General features: G+C 43.2%; 1 protein-coding gene across 2 annotated transcripts in view; it reads right to left on the reverse strand.

Moving 5' to 3' along the window:
• AFG2A (AAA ATPase AFG2A) overlaps positions 1-22886 on the reverse strand; it is a 407705-nt gene that overhangs the window by 298831 nt on the left and 85988 nt on the right. For both annotated transcript variants that reach the window (XM_075615740.1, XM_075615729.1), the window contains exons 12-13: positions 14884-14937; positions 12137-12216 (exon numbers count right to left, since the gene is read on the reverse strand). In XM_075615740.1, coding sequence (XP_075471855.1) covers positions 12137-12216; positions 14884-14937 — 134 coding nt within the window. The remainder of the gene's footprint in view (positions 1-12136; positions 12217-14883; positions 14938-22886) is intronic.

Consider the following 22886-nt stretch of genomic DNA (forward strand, 5'->3'; position numbering starts at 1 on the left):
TGAACGTCTTGTATTCTCTCGCTTGCTCCACTTTCTCAACACCTATTCTCTCCTAGACCCTCTACAATCTGGCTTTTGCACTGCTCACTCGACTGAAACAGCCCTCACTAAAATAACTAACGACCTCCATGCTGCCAAAGACAGAGGTCATTACACTCTGCTCATACTACTCGACATCTCTGCAGCATTTGACACCGTGGACCACCCTCTTCTCCTTCCCATTTTCCATACTCTTAGTATTTGTAACAAAGTTCTATCCTGGATCTCATCTTACCTCTCCCATCGTACTTTCAGTGTCTCTTCTGCAAACACCTCCTCCTCTATTGATCTCTCTGTGGGGGTACCCCAGGGCTCAGTCCTGGGACTTCTTCAATTTTCTCTGTACACACTTTCTCTAGGTGACCTAATCACATCCCTTGGGTTTAATTATCACCTCTATGCTGACGACACACAAATATACTTTTCAACCCGACCTTAAACCTGCTGTACAGACCAAAGTTTCTCTCTGCGATATCATCCTGGATGGTCCTCTGCCGACAAACTTAACATGGCAAAAACAGAGCTCCTCATACTTCCTCCCAAACCTGGCCCTATTACCTCCTTCCACATTACTGTTGTAAGTACTATCATTCACCCAGTAGCCCAAGCACAGTGCCTAAGGATCACACTCTACTCCTCTCTCACATTCTCTCCTCACATTCTAAACCTATCTAAAACCTGTCGCTTTTTCCTTCTCAATATTACAAAGATATGCCCTTTCCTTTGTTGCTCGACTGCTAAAACTCAACTCAGGCCCTCATTCTCTCCCGTCTCGATTACTGTAGCCTCCTGCTGTCAAGACTTCCTGCCTCTCCCCTACAATCTATCCTTAGTGCTGCTGCCAGAATCACTCAAATATTACCTAAATCTGTCTCAGCGTCTCCCCTGCTGAAATCACTCTCCTGGCTTCCTATCAAATCCCGTATCTCGCATTCAATTCTCTTCACTTTTAAAGTTTTACACTCGTCTGCCCATCCTTACATCTCAGCCCTAATTTCTCACTACACACAATCCCGACTCTTGCGTTCAAGGGTGTCTTCTCTCTACCCCCTTTGTATCTAAAGCCCTCTCCTGCCTTAAACCTTTCTCACTGACTGCCCCACACCTCTGGAATGCCCATCCCCTCAATACCCGACTAGCACCCACCTTAAGACACACTTGCTTAAAGAAGCATATGAGTAGCACCGTGGCTAATACTATACATATGATCCATAAAGCTTGGCCCCCTGCAGACACACTTACCAAAATGCCCTCCTACAGTCTCTGCATGTTCTTCCTACCTTCAAATTAGATTGTAAGCTCTTCGGAGCAGGGACTCCTCTTCCGAAATGTTACTTTTATGTCTGAAGCACTTATTCCCATGATCTGTTATTTGTATTATTTTTTATTTATATGATTGTCACATGTATTACTACTGTGAAGACATACAATACAATACAAATGGAAGGTTAATAAGCTTCAGAAATACTTCGCTGTTGCAAATTCACACAGATCACAATTTGTGCTCTGTGTTTTGGAGCAAATAGCACATCTTTATATGTATCCCCTTTATGTACAGTAAACTATAAATATGGTATCTAGCATTTTGCGGTGTGTGCATTAATTAGCATTGCCTGCGCTTCTACCGGAAGTGGCAGGATGACCATTTTCATTTAGAATCTCATTTCCTATGCAGAGATTAGCTTTTCTCTCCAAATCAACCCACAAATACATGCAATATTTTGACCAAGTACAACATAGCAGTTCGTGGGAACTTTAAATAACTAGTGATATCACAGGGCCACTAGGTGTCTGTTATCATTACCTGTTAGACGCTATACCAAGTCTCTCAGCTGGAAAAGTACAGAAAAGCATCACTAGGTTGATCATGAAAATAAACTGATGTTATTTTTTCTCTCTTTAAAAACCCTATTCATTTTTTTTTAAACAATATTATCCAATTTTTGTGGCCAGAAAGCTTTGACAAATAACCATGTGCTTAAGAGTTTGAAACCATTTACATTCCATCTCAATTAGACAGGTATGTCTCGTCCCCATTCGGCATATAACCCGTTCTAATTAATAATGGTTATGTTATCAAAAGTCATGAGCAGCGGGTGGATGTGTTTGGTTTGCTCGACGTTGTTGCTCCGCGTTTTCCTCCCCTGCATGTGTACATTGCGGCTTGGTTACTTGCTAGCTGTCAGGATTGTGAGTGGAAATTAGGAAGATTGGTGGTAGCCATTCAGGAGAAATATAAACAATGCAGGATTCAAGGCCTTTGATACCGGTTACTGAGAAAGACCGTTTTATATATTGAGTGAGACTTGACAGACTGGGATTAGGACACCAAAACCGCACGTGATTGATCTGCGTGAATCAATTGGCCGAACAGGACTGGAAACTTGTTGCATCTGAGGTGGCTCCATGCAAGTAGGTCAGATTTAGTTCTTTAGTAAAATGTTGTCATCCCACCAAAGTGCACTGAGAACCAGTGTTATTTGTTCAGGAGCACAAGGATAAAGTCGAGGATCATTCATAAGCCCATCCATATAGTGTTCATCTGAAAATCCTTTTCAGCTGATAGAGTTTCTGTTGAATAGATTTCTACAGTTTCAGATAATTCCTTACAAATTGCAGCAGACTTGTTTAAGGCCTGAAAAACTAATTTATAGCACCGTGAACCATGAGGCCGGGCAGAATGGATGGGGGAGACAATGTCAACAGGTGTTTCCTTAAAAACCTCAGCAGGGTTAGTGCTAATAGTACAGGAAATTGATCTCCAGAGGCAGCAAATTGTTAGCATCTCTAATGCATTTTCAAATTCCTACTGTGCAAAATCAGCTTGTAAAAACAGGCCGTTTCTAACAAGTGCCTTGTCTGGGCTCCTACGCCGTTTAATTTCAGATGACTTTAATGAGAACTCTGCAACATATTTTACCTCCCATCTGGTTCTTATTTGACAATGAAATATTTGTACTTCCCCAACCCGCGTGGTTTTCAAGCTTTAAAAACAGATGTGTCACCTTAAAACATGACGGCAGCAGGTCTCGTTGCATTTACAAAAAAAAAAAAAGCTATTTATTATTCTGGTGAAATAACTTTCAATTAAATCAACTCACTGTAGGATATGAAACTGTACGCATTCTCTTTATTCCAGAAGAGGGTTTGTCTAAGAAAGTATTGTCTCTTTCTCCATAAAATCAGGTGAGCAGGAGATGTTTGGTATCAGTGGACAGTGTCACAAGCTCAGCTCTTGATTAACATGCAAACCACTCCAATGCTTCCGTGGGTCATAGCGACTATAACCTGCACATAACAGCATATCACTTTGATCAGTGGATTCCAACCTTTTTTTGCCAAGGAACCCTATAATCATATTGTATACCCCCTCTAATTGCATGTTTGATATCAGATGCATTATAAGGAACCCCAACCCTCTCTAATAGCGCGTCTGAGATCAGATGCATTGTAAGGTACCCCAACTCTCTATAATAGCGCATCTGAGATCAGATGCATTGTAAGGGACCCCAACCATCCCTAATAGAAAGTCTGAGATCAGATGTATTGTAACGAACCCTAACCCTCTCTAATAGTGTGTCTGAGATCAGATACATTGTAAGGAACCCCAACCCTCTCTAATAGCGCATCTGAGATCAGATGCAGTGTATGGAACCCCAACCCTCTCTAATAGTGTGTCTGAGATCAGGAGCTTACAATCTAAAAGGAGGCGAGTGGAGACAGAAGCAATATATAAAATTGGAAGGATTTAAAAAAGTGATTGCTCCTCCAACATAGGGAGGCACTAAACATACTCCATGTTTGCCGATGTGTCTGTGTTTCGGCATTTGGATAGGAACAAGGCAGAAGACCCACCAGCAGAGATATAAGGTCATATTGCTTTCAGAGAGCGCTGACATTCCCCTGGTGACCACACGGAGGAGCCCCATCCCCCGATATCTGAAGATGAAAGAATCATGGCACTGTGAGGCGGCTCATCAAGTGCCGGGCCGGATTAGTGCACCCAGTACCGCGTTAACTCCCATTCAAGTCTATTATCGGTGACCTGGGTTCGCTAAGCCATCCCAGGGCTTGATGAATCTACCCCTCTTTTTCAAGGTAATTATGGGGCATGTTCACCTTGTGCCTCTACGTCAATGTACAAGTTACTTTTGATCAATATGTGTTAACTTATGACTTGTTGGGTGTAAACAGGAGGACACACAAGTAATCAGATGTATCAAACTGTGCACCGCTGTGCATATTTTTCCTCTTCCTTGTTTAGCAGTCTGCACCAGACGTAAGAAACCTGAACAACAAACTTGTTGCATTTGATGCAGATGGGAGCAGGAAATGGTGTAATGCGTCCAAATAAACTTCTTTGTTCAATGATACACGGACCCCTCTGTGTAATTCTCTTTAATAGTAAATTCTATGCTGGTAATCAAATCCTATGCCAGTAATTAAAACCGATTAATGTTCTCATAAATTACATAATAATAATACGTGTGTGAGGGGGTGAGGGGGATAAAGGGGACTAAAGAACACCCTATTACTTTGGAGCATGCAAATACAAAGTATCATTTCTTAAAAAGAGAACGTCCTATTGTTTGGATGCTATCATAAGCATGTAGTTTAAGACAACAATACAAAATGTCACTATTATATATTTGCTATAATATATGTATGTATGTATGTATGTATGTATGTATATATGTATTTACAGTGGTGTGAAAAAGAAAGTACACCCTCTTTGAATTCTATGGTTTTACATATCAGGACATAATAAAAATCATCTGATCCTTAGTGTGTCTTAAAATGAGGTAAATACAACCTCAGATCAACAACAACACATGACATATTACACCGTGTCATGATTTAACAAAACTAAAGCCAAGATGGAGAAGCTGTGTGTGAAAATCTAAGTACACCTTTACTGCATCCATAGGAATTAAGATGCTAAGTAGCAGACAGGTGCTGCTAAACAAATGCCCTTGATTAATTGATCATCAGCAAGTGTGACCAACTCTATAAAAGCCAAAGTTTTAGCAGTTTTCTGGTCTGGAGCATTCAGGTGTGATTTAACACAATGCCAAGGAGGAAACACATCAGCAATGATCTTAGAGAAGCAATTGTTGCTGCCCATCAATCTGGGAAGGGTTATAAGGCCATTTCCAAACAATTGATTTGGTCTTGTTTTGCAGCCACAGGACCTGAGAACCTTGCAGTCATTGAGCCGACCATGAACTCCTCTGTATACCAAAGTATTTTAGAGTCAAATGTGAAGCCACCTGTCCGACAGCTAAAGCTTGGCCGAAATTGGGTCATGCAACAAAATGGCTGAAAAAGAAAAGAATCAAGGTGTGCAATGGCCCAGTCAAAGTCCAGACCTCAACCCGATTGAAATGCTGTGGCTGGACCTTAAGAGAGCTGTGCATAAACAAATGCCCACAAACCTCAATGATCTGAAGCAACGTTGTAAAGAAGAGTGGGCCAAAATTCCTCCACAACGATGTGAAAGACTGATAGTCATACAGAAAACGATTACTTCAAGTTATTGCTGCTAAAGTTGGTTCTACAAGCTATTGAATCATAAGGTAAACTTGGTTTTTCACACATGGCTTCTCCATTTTGGCTTTATTTTTGTTAAATAAATCATGACACAGTGTAATATGTCATGTGTTGTTGTTCATCTGAGGGTGTATTTACCTAATTTTAAGACCTGCTAAGGAACAGATGATTGTTATTATGCCCTGATATTTAAAACCATAGAATTCAAAGAGGGTGTACCTTCTTTTTCACATGACTGTATGTGTGGGTTGTGGGTATATATATATATATATATATATATATATATATATATATATATATATGCAAATATAACTGTATGCTCATCTGCATGTCTTAGGCAGGTCTGCAACCCAGCCTTTCCCCATTATCACCCAGCATACAGCACTTCCACTGCAGCAAGGGATTCTGGGAAATGACATGCAAATGAGCACACAGTGTTACTTTTTGCCTCAATAACCATTTTTAACATGGTTCCCTATAGGCTTAAGCTTGCTGCATGGTCACAGCTTTGAGAACAGCCAGGGTTAAGGTGCATACCCAGAAAACCACCCACAGACAGCTGTTTCAACCTTGATGGGTCTCATCAGTGTGGGGTTGATTTTACTGGGAATGCAAGAGAGGCTATGGGATAGGCTAAACCATAATACTGAGTTAAGTTATGGTGAGTATATATATATATATATATATATATATATATATATATATATATATATATATACTCGCCATAACTTAACTCAGTATTATGGTTTAGCCTATCCCATATATATATATATATATATATATATATATATATATATATATATATATATATATATATATATATATATATATATATATATATATATATATATATATTAGGGGGGTGTATTTTTCATATTATTTTGGGGGGTGTATTTTTTATATGTATTGGGGGTGTGTGTGTATTTTCTATATGTATTGGGGTGGTGCGTGATTTTTTAATATGTATTGGGGAGAGTGGGTGTTTTTTTTACATGCATTGGGGTGGGTGGGTGTATTGTTTACATGCATTGGGGTGGGTGGGTGTATTTTTTATATGTATGTGGGGGGTGGGTGTATTTTTTATATATTGGGGGTGGGGTATTTTTAATATGTATGGGGGTTATTTTTTTATAGGTATTGGGGGTGGGTGTATATTTTATATGTATTGGAGGGAATGTATTTTTTATATGTATTGGGGAGGTGGGTGTATATTTTATATGTACTGGGGGTGTATTTTTATATGTATGTGGGGGGTGGGTGTATTTTTTATATGTATGTGGGGGTGGGTGTATTTTTTATATGTATGTGGGGGGTGGGTGTATTTTTTATATGTATGCGGGGGTGTATTTTTCATATGTATTGGGGGTGTGTGCGTATTTTCTATACGTATTGGGGTAGTGCATGTATTGTTTTATATGTATTGGGGGAAGTGGGCGTATTGTTTAGATGCATTGGGGTGGGTGGTGAATTTTTTATATGTATTGGGGGGGTGCTGTATTTTTTATATATTGGGGGGTATATTTTATATGTATTGGGGGTGTGTTTTTTTATATGTATTGGGGGTGTATTTTTTTATATATACATATTGGGGTGTGGGTATATATATATATGTATTTTTATATGTATTGGGGCGTGGAGGTGTATTTTTAATATGCATGGGCGGGGGATTTTGATATGTATTGGGGCTGTGGATTTTTAATATTTATTGGAGGGTGTATTTTTATATGTATGGGGGGTGGGTGTATTTAGGGGGGTGGGGTTTTTTGGTATGTATTTTGTGGGGGGGATTGAGTGAGAGTGGGGTAATTGACCCAAGATGGGGGCGAGTGAGAGTAGAGAGGGGCAGGAGTGAGTGAGGAAAAGAGGGAGTAAGAGTGAGACGTATGGAAGAGAAATACATATACGAGGCGGGAGGGGGGAGAGTGAGAGGGGGTGAATGAGAAAGAGAGAGTGAAACAGAGTGGAGATAAATACATATTAAGAGGGGGGGATAGAGTTGGCTCATGAGGTGTGAAATGGGGGTGCTTGCAATACCGCCGAGGGTGGGGGGGGGGGGGGCTGGACGTAATGGTGGTCCTGGGTCCCGGGAAATCTATCTGTGGCCCTGGCTACCCTTATGCTTCATAAAAGATGTGTGTTTTAACATGGATCGTAAAGGTGGATAGAGAGGTGCTAGTCCGATATTGAGGGGAAGGGCATTCCAGAGGTGCGGGGCAGTGAGTGAGAAAGGTTTTAGGCATGAGAGGGTTTTAGATACATAAGGGGTAGACAGAAGACATCCTTGAGCAGAACACACGAGTTGGGATGGTGTATGTCATGATAATGCCATGAGATATTAAGTGTTTTCAGCAATCTGGTGCTTCAGGGGTTAATGTGGCTACAGTTTGATTTTAAAAATACAATATATTGGGTTTATAACAGGTCAAACCGTTTCCTGGGTCTGTGCTGACCTTCAAAAAGGGTTTAATTTATGGGGTCTAAAACTGATGGCCCACTAAAAGTGACATATGTGTCGTTTACAAGGCAATAAACGATAGCCAGATATTACCCTGTCGGACTCAAAGAAAACTAAACATTCTTGAATGACTACTGGTGCATTCCAGAGACAGGTGACCCACAGGTCATGATTTCGTTTGGGGACTTTATTAAAAATGAGAATATCATGTGACATCATGACAAATTAAACTGTACCACACACAACATGGGTAAGAGGTGCCAAGGACAGATATCCATTTGTCACTCAAATTTAGGAGCAAGATGAAACTGTTCTTCATTTACTGTAATTGTATGTTCTTGTAATTAGATTTTTTCTGTAATAACTGTATCTTTATATATATTAAACAACTTTTTAATAAGTTCTGCTTTGGGGCTCTGAATGGTGCACACTCTGGAGAGAGTATTTACATTTCCCGGCACATTTTGCTACAACAAATTTTTGTGGGTAAAGTGCATAGTTTTTCTATAATAAACAAGGACCTGAGAACCTAGCAGATATATTAATTTACATATTTTGCATAATTTCTCGGTGGTGGAAGCGTACAGATATGATTGCTATTTAGTAAGGGGTTAATATTAACTAATTGAAAGTACTTTACGGAGGAGAAAGGCTAGGGTAGCCATGTATATTAACCCTGGTTGCATATAATTCACGTGCTCACTTGTGGTATATGGGGACGGATTTAGGGGAGATATTATTCTTTGAGGGACCTTTGCGACGGTGAAAAGTGGGACAGCTTGAGAGCTGTGTATTAAACCTTGTCCCATATGTAGGTCTCGTGCTCACAGGTGTGCAGTACGTGACAATGTATAGCGAGAAATTAGGGCTGAAATGTAAGGTGTGGCAGAAGAGTGAATGGCCTTAAAAGAGAGGAGGAGAATGTTGTAAGTAATACGGGATTTAATAGGAAGCCAGGAGAGGGATTTCAGCAGGAGAGATAGTGGGGGAGACAGGTGAGAGGCAGGAAGGCTGGACAGTAGAAGGTTACAATAGTCGAGAGGAGAGAGAATGAGGGCCTGTGATAGAGTTTTAGCAGTAGAGCGACATAGGAAAAGGCATATCTTTGCAATGTTAGAGGGAAAAATGCCAGGTTTTAGCTACATTGTGAATGTGAGGGAGGAGTGAAATGTGACACCTAGGCAGCATGCTTGTGATACTGCGTGTTTGATAGTGCTGCCAAAGGTAATGTACAAGGGGCAGTAGATCCAGGCATGGGAGGAAGTATGAAGAGCTCCGTCTTTGACATGTTAAGATCAGGGGTTAAATTTGTGTGTCATCAGTATAGAGGTGATATTTGAAACCAACAGATGTGAGGTCACCTAGAGAGTGTTAAAAGTGAAAACAGAAGAGGTTCCAGAAAAGACCCCTTGAGTACACTCACAGAGATCGATAGAGGAGAAGGAAGTGTTAGAAAACATGACACTGAAAGTACGATGGGAGAGGTAACAGGAAATCCAGGCTAGAGCTTTGTTACGGATACCAAGAGTATAGAGAATGTGAAGAAGATGGTAGTCCACAGTATCAAACGCTGCAGAGAGGGCAAGCAATGTGAGCAGAGTGTAATATCTCTTTCTTTGGCAGCATGGAGGTTATTAGTTATTTTAGTGAGGGCTGTTTCTGTGGAGTGAGCAGTGCGGAACCCAGATTGTAGAGGATCTGGGAGAGAATAGGAGATGAGAAAATGGAGCAAGCGAAAGAACAGAAGGTGATCAAAGAGTTTAAAGGCAAAAGGAAGGCGGGAGACAGGACGATAATTAGAGAGACAAGTACGGTCAAGCTTGCTGCTCTTGAGTAAAAGTATAACTGTTGCAAGAGTTGAAAATATGGGTAAGTGTAGGGATTAGAGTAGGAGAGAGAGGTTTGAGGAGCTGGGAGGGAATGGCGTCAAGAGGGCAAGTGTGTAGAGGGAGAAGAGGAGATCAGCAGTAAGACGTTCTCCTCTGTGACAGAGTAAATAGAGTCAAGGTAAGCCGGAGGAGAGTTAGGAAGAGGTGTAGAATATGAGGAGGATACAGAGAGGATGGGTGCCTTGCCAATTTGGAATCCAGCGTTGTCTTGAAATAGTCAGCAAAGTCCTGAGGTGAAATGGAGGAAGAAAAACAGATAACAGACGGTAGTCTGAGTAGAGAGTCATAGACAGATGAGTCTGCTTGCGTTAGACTTGTGAGTGTTGATTAGTTAAGAAAAGTAGGTTTGTTTACCTGGGTGAGGGCAGAGTTAAAACAGGATAGGATACATTTGTAGAGAAGGAAGTCAGAAACAGAGTAGAAGATTTCCTCCAGAGGCGTTCAGAGGAGCAAGTGCAGGAACGCAGCATGTGTATAATGGGAAATAAAAATGACGCAGGGGATAAAGAGTTGAGATCATGAAAACTTGCCTTGCTATCCATTACAGCGAACACCCCTGATTACATAAGAAACAGGTTTATATACTGTGGTTTGCATATTGTGCACGCTGTTGCATGCAAAGTGACTGCAGCGCTTCATGAATGGTGACGTTATGAGCCGTTTGGCCTACAACCTTCACGGTTCTCAATCATATTCTCCAAGTTTTTGCTGCATGCATCACATAACATGTTTTTAGCACGCCCCGCCCTGCCCCCCAACCCCCTTCATTATAAATATACAAAAATAGGTTGAAGTTGCACACACAAAACAGAGGGTGGCTAAAGTTAAACCTCGCACAAATGTCACTTTCCATAATTACAAGCAAACTTTGAAAGATTCATGATGCCTAATTTTTTAAATAAAGATATCAATGACACGGATATAACCCATTAAACATATCACTGACACGGGTATTAAGTGTTGTATGAGGGACTGCAGTACATGTTATTGCAGAAAGCTAAACATTTTGAAATCCCCTTGTAAAGTGGCTTGTGCAAATAAAGACAGGGACATATTACACTCGTCAGCGGCAAACATCTTGCATCTGCCTTGGAGAACACATGTAAGACATAGAAATGTGGACTGTGGTTAAGTGTCCTAAAAACGAAGTCGTGGTATAATTGGTGCAAAGCATTTTTTAAATTTCATTTTAGAAAGGTGTTTATACTATAATTGTGCCTCAGTAAGAGACAAGTTGAGTCTTTCTAAAATATATCACTTTATTTAAGAAGTAATGGAATCTAGGTTTGAAATATAGAAGTAGTCATGGTTTGTAAATGAAAAATAAATATTTGTTCTGCAAATCCCTGATTTATCAATGTTATTGCTTACTCTACATTAACAAACTATTAACAAAACTGTGTGACTGATCTCAGTCAATGTAATGTCCTGAGCTCTTGGGAGGAATACATACTTAATAGGGCATCAAATTGCACCTTAGTGTGTTTAGACCACATGGGTGGTATAGCTGTCAAGTGCTATAGGAGCTTCCAAAGTCACGTTCCACAATGTCCTGCCGCTGCAAAGCATTGTGGGAAGCGGCTTTGGAAGCTCCTGCTGTAATTGACAGCTATCCCACACACATTAGGGTGAAGTTTGGGGCATTACTAAGTGCGCAGTCCTCACAAAGGCTCAGGAACCCACTACACTACATGGGATCTGCCATTACATTCTTGTTTTAGATTCAATAACCTTAGGGGTTCACACATCACGTCTTTATCATACCCCTAATAAAGATGCCCCCCACCCCCGCACCCATTATAATTTTGTATTCTGGGAAATAAATGAAACTTTAGCACACAGAGCTATTCTTGCAGTGTACTGCCCACTATACTGAAAAGACCCCAGGGTTTCAAAAGCTCTAAAATGTTCTGTCTTTCCTCTTCGTTATCACTTGGGTTACCACGGGCAGCGACAAACTGTCAACTCAACAATAACAGTGTTTCTGGTCATTGGATTTCACCACTATCCATGAGCTTGAGCTGCTTATGTGACTACACACCTCCTTACTTATGTTAGGGCAAGAAAAATGCGTCACAAGCTGCAACAAATCTACACAGGACCCATGCGGCTCCTAGAACAGCATTCTGGGAAATAAATGTTGGTTAAATATGGAATTACAAGGTCACCAATGGCAATGCAGGTTTGTATGCTGGTCTCATACCTTCCTCTCTCAACAGCCAAAGCATCGATCTCATCAAAGAAAAGAATTGAAGGAGCAACAGCTCTTGCCTTTCTGAAAATCTAGAATGAGAAAACACAACAGATAAATGTATGAAATACCCGAGACGTCGATAGGAAGCCCATTTGTTAACATCATTCCTTTATTCAGTGATGAAAATACAAGGTAGTGAAAGTCGAAGGGATTAAATCAACACTGCCACCCTGGAAAAAGCATTGATTGCGAAACGAATAGGAGATTTTTGGTTCTGTTATATGAAGATAAACTAAATAAAGTTATATTTTCCCCCTCCAAACATAAGAGCAGCGGGCTTCCATACAGAAGAGCAGCGGCCCTCCATACAGAAGAGCAGCGGCCCTCCATACAGAAGAGCAGCGGCCCTCCATACAGAAGAGCAGCGGGCCTCCATACAGAAGAGCAGCGGCCCTCCATACAGAAGAGCAGCGGCCCTCCATACAGAAGAGCAGCGGCCCTCCATACAGAAGAGCAGCGGCCCTCCATACAGAAGAGCAGCGGGCCTCCATACAGAAGAGCAGCGGGCCTCCATACAGAAGAGCAGCGGGCCTCCATACAGAAGAGCCGCGGGCCTCCATACAGAAGAGCCGCGGGCCTACATACAGAAGAGCCGCGGGACTCCATACAGAAGAGCCGCGGGCAGTTTCTAAACATGGTCATATACTTTTGAAAGGCTTCTTTTAATGACAAATTAAAAGGATTAGCGCCTATTTGAAATATGAGTGCCTGCTGCTCTTATGCACTTCGAGATTTAGGGGTCACCAGGCTATACAGCTTGTTAATATTTTGTGCGCAGCTTCAGAGGACTGGAACTCGCTACCACCAGAGCTCCGGTGTCCATCTACCTTACCACTGTTTTGGGCTCGGTGTAAGACTTACCTCTTCCTCCTGGCTTTTACTGTCTAACAAAACAATTGTATATAATTTTAATGTGTTTAACTGTAAAGTATTGTGATGCCCAGTGGCAGATTTCCCGCTAGGCCCAGGCTTAGGGCGGCAAAATTTGGGTGCTGCAAAAATGTCCGCCCCCATAGACAATGGCCTTTAACCCAAGCATGAATGGCCAGGTAAAGCCCTGTTCTGAGAAATGAATTACTATTAAAGACCACATTTGTTTTAATTTTAATGTTGGGAGCTTGTATTTGGCCAAATATTCAGGCGTTTATGCGCAACTAATGCTCAGAATGTTGGCCAGACAAGCAGCTTGGTCAGTGAGTGTTCTAAAGCCTTAGGCCTCGCTCAGACAGACCCCGCTGCGACGTGCGCTCGCTTACGTGTGCATGCACGTTCCTCACTGAGTCTAGTGGATGACAGTTGTCACACTAGAAACTGCTTGTGGCGGCAAAAAAGCACTGACGCTGCAACATTTTGCCGCCACAACCCTAATTGAAATTTGGGGCTTGCAGACGTGAGCTGGTTCAGCCAATAAAGGCGAACCAGCTCCGTGACGTGTTCATCACACCCCCAAACACCGCGACCCAACTCCTGCAGTTTGAGCACAGATCGCTGGGCTGCAGGAGGGCGCTGCGGAGGCATGTACGCAAGCGCACGGCCGCAGCAGCCAGTCTGAGCTCGGCCATAGGAACGTGTTCAATAACATGCGATCGTGCAGATTCAGCACCATCGCAGATATACTCCTATTGACTTGAATGGGAGTTTCTGTGCGGTACTTCCGACTCACCACTTTCACACCTAATTAAATATGTCCATTAAGTCTCAAATTATTTTCCCAACATGAATTACGACTCATAATTACTTGTAACAAGAGACACAAGATCGAAAAAGTAATATCATCTCAGAAAGCATTACTCTAACTGGCTTAGGGTAAAACTGAATTCACAAGATAATACCTTCTTTCTAAAAAAAAAGGGTGCACATTCATTTGGATTGTTAAATCTTGCAGCAAACAGCACTACTTTCCATACGCAAGTGACAGACTTTCTTTATAAAAACGGGATCTCTTTTTCATTTGGCTAAAACACGGTGAAGTTATCTTTAGGCCTTAAGCTAACCACATAAGGCCCTTATTTTGTCTAGAGTGTGCTAATGTACTTGTATCACAATAGGCTTTTGGAACAGGTACTGTACAGTATAACAAGAATTCCTAAGATAATTATTATTTCAAGATACAATCTCCCATTTTATATAAGTAATAAGAATTGTTAGACGAAATAATATTTCAGGCAGTTGGTATGAGAAAAAAAAAAAATGCCCCACCACCCTAGTAGATAAATATGTTATTATTTATTATATTCAAAAGATGCACCATTTTGAGACAATGGCCTAGTTGTGTTTTTATGTACAAAAACAAAATCCAAAGGAAGGTGAGAACGTTTTCATTTTATTTTAGTATGCGGGAGATTAAAGTAACAAGCCAACATATGTTCAGTGGACTCCAGAAGCAATATCAAGTGTATCAAGAGCAGACAGCCCTATTAATTACAAGTAAACAGAATCATCAGATGATGAGTCAAATCATCCCTCAGCTGCACCCTCTTTGGTGAACAAATGATGTAACTCAATTGCATGTACAGTTTGCTATGCTGTTTGAGAATGGGAAATCTGAAGGGACTGTGTTATAGGTGACGTGCGCTCGCGAGGTCTCTCTGCCTTTATCCCAACTGATATGTTGTACTTCACTCCCAACATGCATTTAAAGCAAAAATGGCCCCACATGAACTTATCATCTGTTTTACAGCATAAATTGTACTTGCCTCCCGGACAGCCCGCTCGGATTCCCCAACATATTTATTCATCAGCTCTGGCCCCTGAAAAACAAAACATGCGTCGGAGAATGTAGATGGTTTTTGTGACTTTGTTGGTCTTGCCAATATGTGCATGTATATTGGATGTCTCATGAACACTTATGTTGTCCATTGTCAGAAATAATGGCAACTATAAAAGAATGACTGGACGCGGTGCTGGAAAACGTTAGCTACAAGTCAATTTATTTGATTCACTATTTTAAAAAATTACAATTAAAAAGAAGATCTGCTAGTCCCTTTTCCTTGCTATTTGTAACCGCACTGTACAACTCTCCTTTCACCAGGATGAGTGACATTTATTTGATTCAATGCAAGAAATTAATTTTTATATCTGCTTATGGCTGTGTCAAATCCGAGGTCTCGTACTCTATATTTGCGATAGTCATTGCACAAAGAGCCCCCTGAATTGCCTTCATTCACCGACCCCTTAATGCACGGGTTCTCAAATCCAGTCCTCTGGTTAGGTTTTAAGGATATCCCTGCTTCAGCACAGGTGGCTCAATCGAAGCAGGGATATCCTGAAAAACTGACCTGTTGGGGGGTCTTTAGTATTGGAGCAGAGAACCCCTGCCTTAAAAGTATATGTATTATCGTATACTTGTATTTCGGCTACGTTGTTCAATATTAATTTGATTCGCTTTTCATTATATTGCATTTTATATGCTGAAATTAAAAACAATTGAAGAACTCTTTATAATTTATACTAGTGATGTACTGGGTACCCAGAAATTACCCGGTACCCGGCCATATTTAAAGTACCCGGATATTACCCAGAACCGGCCTAGGGACCCGTGCCGGGTAATTTCCATTCTGCTCCCTCGGTCCCCCTCTTGGAGAACGGCAGGAGCAGAGCAGCAGAAGACTTACATGCAGCCGGCGGCGAAGGGTGAGGAGGACTATGGCGGAGGGTGATGAGGACCATGGAGACATCATGGTGGTGTCGGTGAGAGCAGCGTACGACATCCTTCACAGCCAGTGCCGGTGGGTGCAGATGTGTTACCATTGGACAGCCAGGGAGGAGCTGCACCGTAAGTCACACTCCTCCCCGACTGTCCAATAGTAACGCTCCTGCTCCGGTCACATGTTCCTCTGCTCCCACCAGCACGGCTGTGAAGGTTGTTGTCCTCTGCTGCCACCGGCTGAAGAATGACGTCCTTTGCTGCCACCGCCTGAAGGATGACTTCCGCTGCTCCCACCGCCACCAGGATGTCGCCATAGTCCTCCTCATCCTCTGCCACCGGCTGCAGGAAAGTCAAAATTACTCAGCTGGGTAATTTTTTTCCGCCGGGTACCCAGTACCGGTTCTTTTTTGGACCCGGTACATCACTAATTTATACAGGTTAGACGAACCTTTTATATTTCATGCTTGATTAAATCTGTACTGGCCTAAGGTTCCTTGCAAATGAGACTGCTCTCTAATAAATTGCAACCCAGTACATCACCCATTTCATCTAAAGTTACTCAGTTTGATGTCAAAAGGATACTGAGCAGTACTTCACATGGAAATAAAATCTAACACATCCCAGCACAGTCCTACTCATTTTTATTCATGGACTGAAAGTGGAAGGCTAATTTTCCTGCTTTTTCAAATGCCTGTCGATTTTGCAACTCTTAATTAATCACGTCAAATGAAGAAAGTGTTCTCTCTATGCACGCAGAACAGACTACTGCTGTCAAAAGCCGGATTTGCATTTCAACAAACTCCACTTAGGGTGATTAGCAAGTGACTGCTACCAGTTCAATGGTGCGACTTTCTTTAAAAGATCATCAACAAACATGTGCTCCCATTACCCCATTATGGCAATCCCTCCACCCTCATCCTCATTTCATGTCAATCTTTCCTCCCCTTACCCTCTGCTCTGGAATTCGCACATTGTTCTTCCTGTGCTTCTCACTAGCCTACCCGCTTTCTCATGGAAGCAAATTCAAGCCCTCGCCGACTGAATCAAGGCAATTTTGAAGTAACACTGATTTATTAGGAGCATCATTTTCATTGTGTGTCACTAACTGGCAATGCATCAAGGAACTTTTGCATCAAAATAATAATAATAATAACAACTTCATTTAATATAGTGCTTTTCTCCATATGAGACTCAAAGCTGTCTGTGAGGAGGTTTTACAGGCCTTGCACTTCTTTAACACAGACTGTGCTGAAAAGCCTGTGTAATACGGCAGGCATACGCTTATAGGCAGTGTTCGACAATTATATACATTTACAGGCCCGGGGCGTGTGGATTTAATCCCCGGGCGAGTAAATATTGGCCCAAGCAGCACATGTGTATTTTTTAAATTTCCCGCGCTCGCGCTGCTGTTTTTCCCGCGCTGGAGAAAAAAAAAACAAAGCCGGAGGCGGGTTCATGTTGTTGGGGGAGATTACCCCGCCTCCGGCTCTCTCAGCAACTTTCCCTCCTCAGCGCTTCCACTCCTTCCCCTTCCGGCAGCCAGCCCCTTCCACGCCTCAGGCCCCTGCAGGGCCATCTATCACCCCCCCTCCCTCCCATCGGGCCATCCGCCCCCCTCGCATCGGGCCATCCACCACCCCCTCCCATCGGGCCATCCCCCACCCCCTCCCATCGGGCCATCCACCACCACACCCCCCCCTCACATCAATCTCTCCCGGCCTCCGTGACCCCCCCCCCCTCACCCCACGCGTCCCTGCTCTAAGCAGGGGAAATCCCCTAACCGGAGCCTAGAGCAATTCTATCCGGGAATACTGCGGCGTCGGCCTCTCGAGGGGGCGCGGCCCCTTGCAGAGGCCCTCCTGCCGTGCTGAGGCCCCGCTGCCATGTGCGACCCCCCTGCCTTCCAGAGGCCCTCCTGCCGTGCGGAGGCCCCAGCTGCCATGTGCACCCCCTGCCTTGCGGGTGAGTGTTTGTGTGTGTGTGAGTGACAGACTGTGTGTGTGTGTGTGTGTGTGTGTGTGTGTGTGTGTGTGTGTGTGTGTGTGTGTGTGTGTGTGTGTGTGTGTGTGTGTGTGTGTGTGTGTGTGTGTGTGTGTGTGTGTGTGTGTGAGTGACAGACTGTGTGAGTTTGTCTGAGTGAGAGTGGGTGTCTGTGAGTGTGTCACCCTCTCTCCCTCTCCCTGTGTCACCCTCTCCCTGTGTCACCCTCTCCCTGTGTCACCCTCTCTCTCTCCCTGTGTCACCCTCTCCCTGTGTCACCCTCTCCCTGTCCCTGTGTCACCCTCTCTCTCTCCCTGTGTCACCCTCTCCCTGTGTCACCCTCCCTCTCCCTGTGTCACCCTCTCCCTGTCCCTGTGTCACCCTCTCTCTCTCCCTGTGTCACCCTCTCCCTGTGTCACCCTCTCCCACTCCCTGTGTCACCCTCTCCCACTCCCTGTGTCACCCTCCCTCTCCCTGTGTCACCTTCCCTCTCCCTGTGTCACCCACCCTCTCCCTGTGTCACCCTCTCCCTCTCCCTGTGTCACCCTCTCCCTCTCCCTGTGTCACCCTCTCCCTGTGTCACCCTCCCTCTCCCTGTGTCACCCTCCCTCTCCCTGTCACCCTCTCCCTGTGTCACCCTCTCCCTCTCCCTGTGTCAACCTCTCCCTCTCCCTGTGCCACCCTCCTCCTCTCTCCCTCTCCCTGTGTCACCCTCTCCCTCTCCCTGTGTCACCCTCTCCCTCTCTCTCCCTCTCCCTGTGTCACCCTCCCTCTCCCTGTCACCCTCCCTCTCCCTGTGTCACCCTCCCTCTCCCTGTGTCACCCTCCCTCTCCCTGTGTCACCCTCCCTCTCCCTGTGTCACCCTCTCTCTCCCTGTGTCACCCTCTCCCTGTGTCACCCTCTCCCTCTCCCTGTGTCACCCTCTCCCTCTCCCTGTGTCACCCTCTCCCTCTCTCTCCGTGTCACCCTCTCCCTCTCCCTGTGTCACCCTCCCTGTCCCTGTGTCACCCTCCCTGTCCCTGTGTCACCCTCCCTGTCCCTGTGTCACCCTCCCTCTCCCTGTGTCACCCTCCCTCTCCCTGTGTCACCCTCCCTCTCCCTGTGTCACCCTCTCCCTCTCCCTGTGTCACCCTCTCCCTCTCACCCTCTCCCTGTGTCACCCTCTCCCTCTCACCCTCTCACTGTGTCACCCTCTCCCTGTGTCACCCTCTCCCTGTGTCATCCTCTCCCTGTGTCACCCTCTCCCTGTGTCACCCTCTCCCTGTGTCACCCTCTCCCTGTGTCACCCTCTCCCTCTCTCCCTGTGTCATCCTCTCCCTCTCTCCCTCTCCCTGTGTCACCCTCTCCCTCTCTCCCTGTGTCATCCTCTCCCTCTCACCCTCTCCCTGTGTCACCCTGTCCCGCTCCCTGTGTCACCCTCCCTCTCCCTCTCCGTGTCACCCTCTCCCTGTGTCACCCTCTCTCTGTCACCCTCTCCCTCTCTCTGTCACCCTCTCCCTCTCTGTCGCACTCTTCTTCGCTCTCTGTCGCACTCTCTCTTTGTCTCTCATTCTCTCAGTGTGTGTGTCTCTCATTCTCTCGCTTTCTCTGTGTGTCTCTCTTTCTCTGTGTGTCTCTCTTTCTCTGTGTGTGTGTGTGCCGCTCTCTGTGTGTGTGTGTCTGTCTGTCTGTCTGTCTCTCTCTGTGAAGCGCCGACGTCCAGACACTGGTTAAGGGGTTCAGGAAACTAGTCATTCACATCTGGCTTTTATTTCTAGATCCGACATTGACACACACACACACACGCGACTAATTGTAGTATAATGTAATACAATAAATACATTTATGTCAAAAACGAATGTTGTTCTGACTAGGAATTTATTAAATGTATTTTATTTATATATTTTATTTTAAAGCGGGGTTGGGGGCGGGACTAGGGGCGGAGTTGGGGGCGGGACTAGGTGGCGAGTAGATTTTTTGGTTGGGCGAATAGATTTTTGGGTGATTTGTCGAACACTGCTTATAGGGATCCATGTTAAAATGGACATGAAGCAAAAAAATAACACACTGTCAGTGCTCATTTGCTTGTCATTTCCCAGAATCCCTAGCTGCAGTGGAAGCATTGTGTGCTAGGAGATAATTAGGAAAAGCAGGTTGCAGACCTGCCTGAGGCGTGTAAATGTGCTCACAAGTGATATTTTTATTTTTAATTTAATTAATAAATACATTAAATGTATTTATTAAAAGGTTATTAAGGGCACACCAAAGTACTCAGACTACACCAACTTCTAGGTTTCCATGAGTCCTTGTCAATAAACGTATTACTCGGGATACATCAGTATGTATGTATATGTATGTCTTTATTTATATAGCGCCATTAATGTACATAGCACTTCACAGCAGTAATACACGTGACAATCATATAAATAACAAATAATACAAATAACACATAATGGAATAAGTGCTTCAGATATAAAACTAACATTTAGGAAAAGGAGTCCCTGCCCCGAAAAGCTTACAATCTAATTAAGTAGGAAGAATGTACAGAGACAGTAGGAGGGCATTCTGGTAAGTGCGTCTGCAGGGGGCTAAGGTTTATGTATGAGGTGCAAAGTATCCGCCATGGAGCTACTCGAATGCTTTGTTTAGGAGGTGTTTTAAGATGGGTCTTAAAGGTGGATAGAGAGGGTGCTAGTCGGGTATTGAGGGGAAGGGCATTCCAGAGGTGTGAGGCAGTCAGTGAGAAAGGTTTAAGGCTGGAGAGGGCTTTAGATACAAAGGGGGTAGAGAGAAGACATCCTTGAGCAGAACGCAAGACTCGGGATAATGCATAGCGAGAAATTAGGGCTGAGATATAAAGAGGGGCAGAAGAGTGTAAAGCTTTAAAAGTGAGGAGCAGAATGGAGTGCGAGATGTGGGATTTGATGGGAAGCAAGGAGAGGGATTTTGGTATTAAGTATATTATTATATTCTTCCATTTTTTTAACTTAAAATATGATGTAACCCTTCTTCACACTTGTATCTATATTATATAGCATGATTTTGTTTCTCATCATGCTCTGTAGAATATGTGGACGTCCTATAAAATAATAAATGGGAGCATGCACTAGCAGAACAAAGTAATTGAGAGTTAAACCAAATTAATTAATGACATTTTGCTGGGGGAAAAACGAATTAAATCTTGCTGTGTGTGAATAGCAGGTGAGCAATTTCTTTCTACACCCAATGAAATGCGGTTTCCAAAATTCTCAATCCAGCAACCAAAATATTTCCGGGTAATTAAGCGAACTATTTTTTGTTGCTTTTTGTTTAAATTACATCTCTAATTATGTCTGGTATTTATGGATCATGAAATTAATGGGAGATGTTACCCGTCATCTTTGTTAATTACATAGATCTGGATTACAGCTCAAATAAGCAGATAATTAGGGACAAACATTGTTACATTGTTCCTCATCACAACAACACTCCTTGTCTTTTTAACCCTTTCACTGCCTCAGGGACCTCACATTGGTGTCAAACAGAAAGTGGTAACACAGCAGCCTTCTATTGGGCAAATTGTACAGGCATTTTAAAGCTGCAGTTCAACCAGCCATTAAAAAAAAAAAAATTCCAATCAACATGTGCATCAATACAATCTGCACACAGACAAGTGATTAGCTAAATTGCCGATCGATACGTTTTCCTGCGATCGATCGGCAAAGATTTGGTGCGGGGGTTCACTAAATCACCGTCAGTGCTACAGAAGAGTACCCAAGATGCAAAGTTGCATGGAAGATCATCTGACCAGACATGCACTAGATACAATTGGTGCACTGTCAGAGAGAGGACAAAAGGGGTGTGCCAGAGCCCATCTCTAGAGAGGAAGACGATGGGGCTTTGTAAATGGTTACTATAGTAACAAAAATGCTTGTTACATTATAATACATGAAAGAAAACAATTTTTTTAAAATATTTTTAAAGTATTTTCTCATAGTACAGAACATAATATATTTTAAAAAAAATTAAAAAAAACAAACACGTATGATATTGCTTGAATTGCAGCTTTAAAGAGAGGATTTCTCACTCCCGGCAATAAATGTTTTTAGACTACGATGAGAACTTTATTTCATGCCAAAAACACATCCCGTCGTTATTATTAAAAAGTTCTTGCAAGTCCAAATTGGGCAAATAGGTATAATTTTAATAGTAGTTTCTTTGGGTCTTTGCAAGTCCATTGCGATATATAACTTTGGCATGTAAATGAGTAGGTAGAATGGTTGGCTCATGTTGGTGTTACAATGAGAGAAATTTAAGTAGCAAAAAAAATCCAGCAGAACTCGCTGTATTCAACAAAAATTATATATTCAAAAATCTTGAAATGAAAAAAATAATTGTGCATGCATATTTTATGACAAAAGTGATATGTTTGTGCGATATGATAATTTGGGGTTTGCCAGAAGTTGAATAGGGTAACTATTGTTGATGATACATAAGGAGAGACATAGATAAAGTTCCTTTCACTCATCATGCAGACTGGCTTTAATATCTGCAAATGTGTCCTCTCTCGCACCCAGACGGACAGAATATCTGCAAATGTGTCCTCTCTTTCACCCAGACTGGGAGAATATCTGCAAATGTGTCCTCTCTCTCACCAAGACTGGGAGAATATCTGCAAATGTGTCCTCTCTCTCACCAAGACGGGGAGAATATCTGCAAATGTGTCCTCTCTCTCACCCAGACTGGGAGAATATCTGCAAATGTGTCCTCTCTCTCACCCAGACTGGGAGAATATCTGCAAATGTGTCCTCTCTCTCACCAAGATGGGGAGAATATCTGCAAATGTGTCCTCTCTCTCACCCAGACTGGGAGAATATCTGCAAATGTGTCCTCTCTCTCACCACGACTGGGAGAATATCTGCAAATGTGTCCTCTCTCTCACCCAGACTGGGAGAATATCTGCAAATGTGTCCTCTCTCGCACCCAGACGGGCAGAATATCTGCAAATATGTCCTCTCTCGCACCCAGACTGGGAGAATATCTGCAAATGTGTCCTCTCCCTCACCCAGACTGGGAGAATATCTGCAAATGTGTCCTCTCTCTCACCCAGA

The sequence above is a fragment of the Ascaphus truei genome, chromosome 1 (genome assembly GCF_040206685.1).
Source record: "Ascaphus truei isolate aAscTru1 chromosome 1, aAscTru1.hap1, whole genome shotgun sequence".
Lineage (NCBI taxonomy): Eukaryota > Metazoa > Chordata > Amphibia > Anura > Ascaphidae > Ascaphus > Ascaphus truei.